Source organism: Corvus brachyrhynchos, unplaced genomic scaffold (assembly GCF_000691975.1).
Source record: "Corvus brachyrhynchos isolate BGI_N302 unplaced genomic scaffold, ASM69197v1 scaffold266, whole genome shotgun sequence".
NCBI classification, from domain to species: domain Eukaryota; kingdom Metazoa; phylum Chordata; class Aves; order Passeriformes; family Corvidae; genus Corvus; species Corvus brachyrhynchos.
In genome coordinates, this window is record NW_008238633.1 from 344,545 (window position 1) to 356,176 (window position 11,632).

General features: G+C 44.6%; 1 protein-coding gene across 1 annotated transcript in view; it reads left to right on the forward strand.

The window, feature by feature from the left end:
• The first annotated feature begins 6 nt into the window (after positions 1-6).
• The window catches only part of WNK2 (WNK lysine deficient protein kinase 2), a 104,592-nt gene continuing 92,966 nt past the window's right edge, over positions 7-11,632 (forward strand). The window contains exon 1 of the mRNA XM_017737284.1: positions 7-283. Within this exon, the coding sequence (XP_017592773.1) occupies positions 149-283 (135 nt within the window). The 5' untranslated portion in view covers positions 7-148. The remainder of the gene's footprint in view (positions 284-11,632) is intronic.

Sequence of the window (11,632 nt, forward strand, 5' to 3'; positions counted from 1 at the left end):
GGAGCCGCGGGCAACGCCGGCCTCGGGCAGCGCTGCGGGCGCCGAGGAGCAGAAGGAGCCAGGCAAGGACGCGGAGCGGAGAGAGGCGCAGGATGCTGCCAAGGACCAGGGCAAGGCTAAGAAAGAGGAGCCCGAGGAGGAGGCTGATATGAAAGCGGTTGCCACCTCGCCGGATGGCAGATTCCTAAAGTTTGATATTGAACTCGGGCGGGGATCCTTCAAAACGGTCTACAAGGGTCTGGACACGGAGACGTGGGTGGAAGTCGCGTGGTGTGAACTGCAGGTAAGCCCAGCTGATCCTCCAGTGCTTTTTTTTTTTTTTTCCCCCGCCTTATAAGCCGGGAACTAAAGGCATCGTGCCGGTGTCATCCAGAGCAGCTCAGCCCTGAACAGCCTTTATGGTCACCATCGCTTAGGATCCAGTGTCTAACTATAGCGCAATATCCCCATTGGCTCCGGATCCACCACCTTATGTACACTCCTCCCACGCTTAACCCCCTCGGCCCGGCGCTGCTCCAGCCGCGGATGCCGCGCAGGACCCGCCTGGCGCAGCGAAGGTCACGCGTGGCTCCCGCGGCCGTGGGAAAGGGCGGAGCGGAGCGGGGCTGCTTGGCCCCGGCCCCAGCCCCTTCTCGGGGCAGCAGCTCTGGGTTAAAGTGACACCGACCGCCAATGATTTCGAGTGCGTTTGCAGGAGCAAAATTTCCTTTTGTGTTATGGCCTCATAAAGGCTGAGGAGCTGCTCCCCCCCCGACCTTCCCTCTCCCCTGCCATGGAATTGTCACTGTCCTGGTGAATCAAACCTCCCAATACGCCCCAGTGCTTGCCTTTTTTTAGGCATCATGTGTGCAGTGCTTTGGTTAGGTCAAAGACCTAGCTGTCCAAATACCTTTTAAAAAGGCAGATTTTTACATTAAAGTTCTAGATGTTGAGAATGAAGTAATATCATCCAGTAATAGTTGAAGCCATCCAGTAATATGTAAAGAGAATGAAGGCTTAGATGCTCTCTTTCCTTGCTACCCTGTTCTTGGTGGGTTTTGTAGCCTTTAGTAAAAATCATAGTAGTACATGCTTAATTTTTCTTTTGCTTATAGTGCCTGTTACCTCACTTTCGTTGGCATCCATTGGAATGAGACCTAAGAGAAAAACCTAGTAAAAATATTTTTTTATTTTCAGCGTGAGCTACTCTGTAACTTAGGTGAAACGAGGTTTAACCCTTCATTATAATTTGGGGTCTTTAAACTCCCACTGGGTGGCTGAGCTTTATGGCCTGCAAGAGTATTTGAAACTGACATGGAAATAACGTGTTATTATAAGACTGAGCTCCTGGGTTTTTGTTTATATTTTAATGTTGGCCCAATCTTTTTGTAAATTACTCCTGGCTGCCTGGGATAGCTGTGGATGGATGTGCAGTCACATCTTTATTCGCTGATGATTTCATTACACAACATAATCATAATTCACTGCAGCGCTGCTCCCTTAATAAGAATTATGGGGAACACTTCTCTCTTCATAGTCATGCATTCCCTGGCTTTTATGGGACAGGGATGCAGAATGGGAGACACAGCAGCCAGGCAAGGTATGGTGGGCTGGTGGTGAGGGGCTGAACCCCTCTCTCCTCCAGCCCGGGAGGTCTTGGAGGGTTTGTGGGGAAATGGGGGAGCCTGGGGGATTGCCAAGGGGATTTAAAAGAGGGCTGCTGGAGGGAAGCCTGGGGGCAGGCCTGGGCTTCGTCTGGCTTTGCTGGGAACTGAATCCTGAATATGTAAGGCTTCTACTTCAGCAGACTGAAATCCATGAGGGATGGTGACTGGGATGCTGTTGGAAGGCAGGTTGTCCGAAGGAAAAGGCTGATGCTGCTCCTGTCAGGCTAGCTCCATCACTGCAGAGCCATCGCACAGACCCAGAATTCAGCAAGATGCCAGGTTTTCACAGAGTGCTCTAGCAGGGGGATTGACATAGATGTATTTTCCACATATTTTCTGTAATAGAATATCTTTAATGACCAAAGACTGCCAAATGTATTGGAGACGCGGCATGGAAGTGCTAGACTCTGGGTCATGTACACCTAAGGAAGAGACTGGGAAGGCAAAACTGCAGTGTGAAAGCTTTCTTACCTGGTGAATGGCCTTCTTGTTCTTAATTACACTTGCTTAGGAATTCTTGAACTGACTGCATGTGAAGAAATCTGTATAATGCTCGAATTCCCATTCGTTTTCACTATATGTGCATCAGCCCAAATCAGATCTTATTGCTAGATATTTTCAATTTAATAAAGGATTTGCTTTAGGCCTCTAATCGTGGAAGGAAAACTATTGTTTGGCTGCTATAGAGAAATTGGTGTGAATCCCTAGGAGGCAGGGGCTGCTGGGTCTCCTTAAACTCTGCTGTGTGCAGACCAGAGGTAATGTGAGATGGTATGTGACTCTGGAAACCAGTACTTTGCTCTGGATTGGGAAAGCCTCATTGAATGACAAAAGCCTTTAACGACTACAGGATTAAAGCCTGTGCCTCTGGGCTGGATTTGCATGGAGGAGGCGATGGGAGAAGGTGTGAATGGCTGTGTTGTCTCCAGCTTTTTGACTTGTAGAATACTCTCTCAGTTCAGCTGGGGAATTTTAGGGAAAACATTCAGAGGGTGCTTTCAAGTAAATCACTTTATTAATGGCTTTTTTTTTTTTTTTTTTTTTGTGAGCTGTGCCAGTTAGATCTGCCCCGATTTGTCTTTCTCCGCACAAATTTGAAGTTCCCTATAGGTAGCAGAAGACTGAGTGGAAGCCATCATATCACTATGCTGCTGGAGACAAAATGCCTTCCTCTGCAGCCTCACACCATCAGAACCCAGCCCAGAGCCTTTTTGTGGAAAAATTGCTGCAACCTGTAGTTTTTTTTCTTCTGGAGATGCGCTTGTGCTTGTTACAGTTGGAGCGGGGAAGTTAAAGCGAGCAGCGTTGAGGTTCCATGCAGGCATTAATCCTCTGCCCTGGCTCAGCGTTTTTTCAGCCCGGTTGTGCTGTTGCCTGTGTGTCTGTCTTTGTCCATCTGTACAAAGGCCTCGCGAGCCATTCTTGTTCAGTGGCTTTATTTCATTGAAAAGATGGCTTTAGGGTTCAGAACTGAAATCATGGCTCTGATTAGGGCAGGATCCAAGCGCTAACCAAATGATCTGGGCTTTAGACCTGTCTGAAGAGGTGAAAGCTATGGCTGAATTCTAGCTAGAAAATAAGGCTATTGTTCCTTCGTGAAGCTGAAGTGCCAGAGCAGGATTAGTGTGCCTTTGCAGTTTTGGAAGGGTTTGCGTTCCAAGGTTTTCAGCAGCTGTAATTAATATTAATTGATGGCATACAATTGCTGTGTGGTGAGGCTTTGGCAAAACACTATTGAAGTGTTGCACTCCTAAGTAAAATGTTGGGTCATGAATAAGGAATACAGGCTTTGCCACTCCCCTGCTTACAAGCCAAATACTCCTTTTAGTTAGATGAATGGTTTCAGAATGCCCATCATGTTTCCCTTTGGGAATATATAGGGACTCTGCAAAGAGTACTATGGTACTATGAAATGCAGGGGCCTCATTGTACTTTATAGTTCTTGCTTTGACTGTGAATACTGACACTGTATTTAATTTTAATTTTTTTTGTTAAGAAATGAGGAAAGGTTGGGCTGTCTTATACTGCTGTTGCAGGAAGGTGGGAAATGCCTGGTGATCACCCCAGGTAAGCCAGGCTTTCTCCAGTGCATAAGGGTGCTTAGATGGATGCAGGACACTTGGTGCCCAGGTGCTCCGTGCTCTGAGAATGTGTGGGAGTCCTGAACTGGGCTCAGTCCCAAGATGCATCAAGATGTTGGATGTTGGAGGTATTTGGGCAGCTGTGTAAGAGCAAAGGATGAGCAGAGGTCAGTTCTCCTTCCACACCCAGATAGCTGAAGTGAGAAATCCTGGGTATTAGAATAGTTCTGACAGCATTTTCCAATGGCCACCGAACAGTGTGTCTGCAATGGTAAAACAGCCAGGAATAGCCATGCTGCCCTAGTGGCAGTGTTCTGTTTCCCACGCTCACAGATTTGCTGTGGGCTTCTGGTAGTTCCGCTATAGTTATGTCGGGAAAAACTTAAATATCTTTAAAATAAGTGTTTTAATTCATGGTTTCATAGCACTTTTCTGCTTTAATGTCACTACCAATCTCTTCAAACTGCTTGAACCAAAGGAAAAAATGTGGAATTACGCTGTATATTACACAGTATATTTGAAGTGACTCAGTTATTTGGGAGCTTCAGGTTTTTGGAGGGCATGGATCTTAATTTTCAGTGAAGTTCAAATGTGGATGTGTTTCTGGATGTCTTAAATTATCTCTTCCCATATTAATACTGCATACGAATCAAACGAATTTTCTTGATCTCAGTTTTTGTCCCTCTACACGAGAAGCTCACCCAGACTGGCTGCCCAATTTTCATATGGCATGAATGGTCTAAAAGTAAAAGATGAAATTAGACTTGGTTTTGATGCAAGGTGAATAAAAGGGACATTTAAAATCATTAATGCTGAACCTGAGTGAACTTGCCTATGTTTGTTTCTAAGGCCAATAACCTTTCCTTGAAGCAAGATTTAAAGTTTGAGCGGGGAAGGGAGGAAAAGCTATTTATTTCTAAGTGTGCTATGAGAGCATGCTATGATCCCTATATAACTATTTTCTTAACATTTTAAGCAGTGTTTTCATTCTTATGTTCATTTAGAAGATGTGCAATAGTAAGAGACATCGAGGACTATAGCTCAGATGTTTTGATGTAAGCAGCTATGTTTGCATGCTTACAAGTGGGAGCCAGTGCAATGGACAGTGTTAAAGCACGTTTGCTTTGCTTTAGCTGGCAAGTCACTGCTGGCAGAAATAATGATGTGGAAGAGGGAAGATGTCTTATGCCCCTGTATGGAAATTCCAGGGTGGTTCTTCCTGAAAAGGGTAGTAACTCCAGGATTTCCACAGGTGTGGTAGTTTGGCTTTTAGTGTCCTTGCTGGCTGGCAGCATTCATCTGATGTTGAAATAGTAGCAGGTTACTATCTGTGCTGGTAATTTATTGGCCAGGTAAACTTTGTAGTGTAAATGAACAGAATAATTTAGAAAATCTGGGAGAAGAAAGGAGAGAGAGATTGTACCTGAAAGCTTGAATCTGGTATTGCTGTCTGCTCACAGTAAGTAAATTCCAAGACCAATTTTGTCTGTTTCCAGTTAATTCTTGTGAAGGTGTCGTCTGTTTAAATTGAAACAATTGGTTTAGCTGTGCTTTACAGTGTCAGTATGCAAGTGTGTGCCTGTATCACTGGTGTTTGTTAGCAGAGCTGTTGCCCTGGCATGGAGAAGCAGGGCAGGGATATGGTAGTGAACTATTAATAGATGGCTTCTCAAATTCAGTAAATGAAATAGAGCTGGGTCAGGCTTCACATTCTACTTGTGAATCACACAAAACTCCTTTCTTTTGCTTTCGAGCACATTGTGCCTAAAGGTTGGTTGTGTGCTCTTTTAATTCTGGGGAAACTCTTCATACTAAATGTGTGGATCCAGTTGCCATAAGCAGAAATGACTTCAAATCAAAACTCGGTGTAAAGGATATTTCTGGTCCCTTTGGTCATCTCATATCCACAGCTGATGGGGGGTGGAAAAAGTTGATGTTGCAAGCGGTCACCGTGGTGACCCTTGCAATTGATATGCAGCCTGACGTGAGTAACGTTTGCACTGACGGTATTGTTTTGTGGTTAGGGTGTACCACAGGTTTAAAAGTTCAGAGGCAATGGTAATGATGTGCTAAAAGATGCTGGCTACTGGAGTTAATGTGTTTTGATAGTCTGAATGATTAGAGATGCTGCCGAGGTTTGAAAAAGTGTCTTCTGGAAGGGTAGGTGGAAGGTAGAAGCCCTGCTGTAAGGGTTGGGTGCGAAGGCATTGTTGAGGAGAGGAGGTAGGGCTAAATCTCTCCTGCCTCAGGAGCCTACTGCAGTGGTTCCTGTGGGTTCGGGTGCTAAGTTTGGGTTTTAGATTTGCCATTGTATGGCTGTTGATGGCCAGCAGCAGGACACTTACCTGTGTGTGCATTAAGCTCTGGGCTAGGTCTGCTGGCCAGAAGACATAAATATAAGCTAAGTGCTGATGTGTTGTGATCCTTGGACAGGCTGTAGGTGTGAGGAAAGGGCAGCCAAAGGTGTGTCATGCGAGATGTGTGACACTTGGCACTCCTGCTGGAAGAGACATCTTCATTGCACTGCAACAGGAGGGGCTTGCAAACAGCAGCTGGAGAATATCCAGAAGGGTCATGTGGAAGCAGGACTGTTTTTCTTCATGTTTAAGTTTATATATGTGATATTGAAGTTGTGTTTGGAAATGTATCTTTTCCCTGAAGTGACACTGGTGGACAGCATGGGTGCTATCCCAGTGTTGATTTTGGTGTGCCTGAAACTGACGTTGGCCAAGAAGAGCAGCCTAGGATTTTCCTTGTGGGGTTGAGAAGTCGACTGGAAACAACCTTCAATCCAGTACCTTGCTATTCCTATGTAGCTCTGAAAGGAGGGAACCAGCTCCCTGCTTCCTGCTGCCCTCCTGCCTCCTCGGAAGCAGAGGTCAGCCTTCCTGCAGGAGGGGTTCACAGCCGCGTTCTTCGCAGCACTGCCTGGAGTCTGCACCAGTACAAGAGTACCTGTAGATCCTTCTAAATCCAGTTTCCACATAAACCACAAAATAGATCCCCTTTTATGTGACTAATCTTCAAACCATAGGAACTTCCCATATCCCTGATCAAAATCTTATTGTCCTCCAAAGGAATCGGGTCTATATCTGCTTCTGGCATTATGCTTACCCAAACTCTGCTAGTTAGGAATTTAGTCCATTCAGAATTAGCTGCATAGCTTCTTAGTGGTTCTTTTGACATGCAAATGCCCATGCCCTGTAAAAGACACTGCGAGTTTGGGACAAGGAGTGGATCACAAGTCCTGCTTGTTCTACCTGTCCCCTGCCATCACCTGTGTTGTGGATACAAGTTGTCACATGCCACTGAACACCTCTAAGCCTTAGGAAGCATCTTATTTCCCAGTTAGTTGTCTGTAGGAATTGGTGAACCTAGACTGAGTTTTAAATCAGCTGGTAATAAATGTGCACTGAAAACTTTCAGGAGTGACTCTTATGTGACATGCAGGTAGTGCGGGGTGGTGATGTCTCTTCTACTCAATCCCTTAAAGAAATATAAGTAAACTCATACCTGTACTCAATATATATTGAGTTTTATTTTTTGGGAGATGCTCCATCTTGGTCTTGAATGGTATTACCTGTTCTTTCAGTTCGTCATCATCCCCAAAATGCTTAAAAAAAAAAAAAATTACACCCTCTGGAAAATAATTGGTTGTATAGTGTTAGTACAGTAATATGGCTGTGTGATACAGTGGTTAAATATGCAGTGGGGGTAATGGGCAAAATGAAAGGCCACATTCTGGGAATGTCCTTCTGGTTTAAACTGTCAAGGAAGGAGTCACTGAAGACTTAATACCATCTGTTCCTCAGTTGTTTGCTACAGAGGGCTACAAACCACTTATTCATGAACTCTGAGGAAAACAGATAGGAGAAGGCAGGGTCAAGTAACACTAGGGGAGTTCTAACTTGGCCATTTTATGTGAATTCAATCTGATCTTCATTCTTGACCTTTTTAAAGGAAAATTAGATGCTCTTGGAATGGTATTTGATCCTGTGATGAATCTCAGCACCACCTTACTAAAGTTAATGTGAGTTTTAATGTAATTTTTGGTTAGATAAGTAAACTTAATGTCTTTGATTCATATTTTTTCTAGAAAAATGAAAACCTAAAAGGAAATGAGCATGTTTTTGTTACACACCAATCCTGTTTTGTAATGCTTTTTTGGGGGAGGAGGCTGTACAGTAGCTGGTTACTGAAACTATTAATAAATCTTTTTCAGATTCTGAAAGTCCTGATATAGTCCATCTCTCTATTTTAAAGGCTTTTTGTTTCATCATAATTCAGAGATTTTGAATGTAAATCTGTATGGATGATGGCTGCCTTATTGTTTGTTTGGGGATTTTTTTGTTTTTAATTTATGTATTTACGTGGATTTGGGGAACTGTCAGGTATTTTCCATTAACTTTGAGCAAAGTGTGAGCCTTGATAAACCGTGGTTCTGAACTGAGCGTGGTAATGTGATGTTCTGTATTCCTGAATTAACAGGGCTTGTCCAAAGGTAGTGTCAGTGTATCTCAAATGCTTAAAACTGCCTGAAACCCAGTCAGACTAAACAGATGGAGGAAGGGTTTTTTTCTTTAGCTGAATAATAAAATTTTGTCTATATTCTATAAAAAGAGGCTTTATTAAAAAGAACAGACGACAGTTGGTCACCTCATGTATTGAGAACTGAGTATTGATTTTACAGAAGCAGCATAAACCAGGCATTGCCTCTGTCTGCTTCTGAAGTGGATGTTCCTTTCTCTCACCAGCGCGTGCTCGAAGGATTAAAATTATGGTGTTTATTCCAGATTTTTATACAATAAGCAGCTTTTTCACGTTGCCTGTCCTGATGCTGGATTGTTTCAGTTAGAGGAGCATTTCAGGTGCCCCATTGTGCTGGCTGGAGCTGGAACAGCTGTGGTGCTTGACTGAGCAGAATCAATCCTGCTGTTCAAATAGAACCCTGGGGAGAGTGGGGGGGGAAATCACAAAGTTTCCAGTGGATGTAGCTCATTGCTGCAGGCCTGTGCAGCACTCTGCTGAAACACTGGAATCAGTTTTACAAGAGCCAGATATTATCAAAATAGGTTTGTTTTGTTCCAGGCTTTGCTGATTAATTAAGGAAAACAGGCATGGTTGTGTGCATCTGAACTTGTTTTGTTTCTCTTTCGTATCACTGTGTGTTTGGAGAGCTGTTGTAGATAATAAAGCGAGTGTTACACGAATGAAATGGACTTGCTTTTATCTCAATTATGATAACACTTATATTGCCTTTGATTGCTAGTGCAGGATGAGGATATAGAATCCCAGCATGGTTTGGGTTGGAAAGGACCTTAAAGCTCATCTTGTTCCAACCTCCTGCTGTGGTTGTGACATCTTCTACAAGCCCAGGGTGCTCCAAGCCCTGTCTCATATCTTGTGGCAAACAGCACAGTTGTGACTGACATGGATGGATCTGCATGTACTTGATGCTGTTTGTGCATATAGAAAATTAGAAAAATACAAAACCACTTGTTTTATGTCGCAGGATACAGGGCAAAATGAGTTGGGAAGAGTGACCTAGAATGGCTGTTCACATCCTATCTGTGATGCTGCTTCTTGGATTGTGTTCTTCTGGGGATGCAGCAGCAGTCCCACTGCCCTCCAGGCTTCTAACATTTTTTTCCTTGCATGAGTTGTGATACCTTGTGTAACATCTTTCACTGACCTTAATGAATGTAAAAATCATTGTGGCAGTTCAGCCTAACTGGAGCCCGTGATTTCCAGGAACATCCAACACAGGCAGAGGGGAGTGAGTGAAAAGGGAACATAAAGCAATATTTGGGAGTTGTTTGTATTGTAAGGGCCCTGTTGAAGCTCATGTAGTACCATTCCAGGAAACAAATGAGGATTTTTGTGTAACTTTCCTTTAGAAACAATGAGAGGAAAGCTTCTGCTGATAATCTGCTCATCCCTGGATGTATGGCAGACTCCTGAACTGGACAAAAGTCACAGAAAGCAAGTTTGAACTATAAATTCTTTTAGTCTGCTGGGATCTCAGAGCCCCATGGGTGTCAAGTAGCAGTGATTGCTTGGTCTTTAAATAGAAAACTCACTTTGGAGTCTCCATTTAAGACTTGGGTCCACATCAGGCAGTTGGAGATAAATGTGGGCATCCAGGGCAGGATCCTAAGAAGGTGGGCAGTGCCCCCTGTACCCTGCTGTTACGCAGGGTAAGCCAGAATTTGCCTGCTGTATTAGCTCTGAGCAGGGGCCTGAGGGAGCAGATGCTGGGGGGAAGGCTCCATGCAACAGCTGGTTGCCCCGTCTTTGGACGTGTGAACTGCCTTCAAGAGAGGTCAGACCTGTGGTGAAACACTGCTGTCTGTCCAACAGCTCCAGCATTTCCTCCTGGGATACCCTTTCCTAAGAACGGAAGAATCTTGTGTCTTGAAAGCATGAAGTTGCAGGAGGTGTGCTCCTCATTCTTTCCTTCGCTGCCAGGGTGGTAGTTTAGGGGGTTTGGTAAAGGCTCCAGTGACCCTTGCACATGTGAGAGGAGCTGGGAATGAATCTCCCCTCTTGGTGTAAGTTCTTTAGCCTACGTTTGGGTGTTGTGGCAGGGGAGATGGGCAGGACCTCTTCCAGGTATAAGAGAAGAGTAGGTGCCACCACTCGGCTTTCTCTATGGGATAGGTGTGCAATTTGAGGAATGGCTGTGGAGTTAATTTCTGGGTCCCAGCTGTGTTTGCACACAGGGGGCACATACCGAGGCTGAGACGTGTGCTGCAGGCTGGAGCTGTCGCAGGCACCTCACCTTGACGAAAGGCACAGAGCCTTCAGCGTGCTGGCAGCTGCAGGACTGGCTGTCAGAGCCCCAAGTGCCTTCAGGAGAGTGCATTTGGACCCAGATCAATTTTATGCCTTATTTTTACAGTCTCATGTTAAATTAAGCCAGCTGGATGGATTCCCACGTGATACAAGATGCTATGGAGGCACGCTGCGGCTTCCTCTGGGCTGTAGACAGCTCTCTGAACCCCTCTCTGTGGAAGAGGATCAAGCCTTCTTTTCAAAGTATAGAAGGAAGAAACTTGTAGCAAATAACTGTGGTTGGGAGAGGGAAGTGAAATGTCTTTTTAACTCAATGGAATAATTGGTGCTTTTTGGGACTTGACTGCTTGAATTTCTGTCCCCACTTGTGACCACTCTGCCAGAGCCCATTCTCCTGCCATGCAATAAGTACACGACATCCCCACAGGGGCTGCTGACAGGGAGGGCTTTGGTGAGAGGCTGACATCCCTTACCACGAGAAACAGTTAATGCTTAAAACGTGTGTGATTAAGATGTGTGTGTATCTGTTCACTTAGATGAATCTAACATGGCAAGTTTTTAACCACTAAAGCTACCAAACTATTAGAAACAGCAATTCTTCCTCTAAGTAACACACAGGCATTAAATACAGCTTCATTTACTGAAGTGTGGATATCCTTTTTTTTTTTAGTTATCTCCCAGGTAGGTTGAGGGAAGGAGATAAGCTCAGGCTTATTCACCTGTGGGCTTCAAAGGAAGTTTTGCTCCATAGCTTTGTTTTAAGGCTTTTCTGTGTGAAATGAGACACTTGGTATGATGAAGCCTGGGTATTCAAAAGCAACTGCCACAAAGAGGGGACTGGGTATTTGATTTTAGCCACACAAATTAGCTATCTGGACTTTTTCTTCTTTTATTTGTGGTGTTGCTGGATAACAACCCCATTTAAAACAAACACTGCTAGGGGTTGTAGTCCATGGTGGGAGGGCATCTCTCAGCATGGAGCTGTTGATGGAGAGCAACTGAAATGGGGAGGTCTGTGCCTGGGGCAGTTGGCTTTGTCCAAGCAGGACACCACAGAAAATACACACTTTACTGACTTGGGACCTGCAAATTGAATCCAGCGTTGCTGCT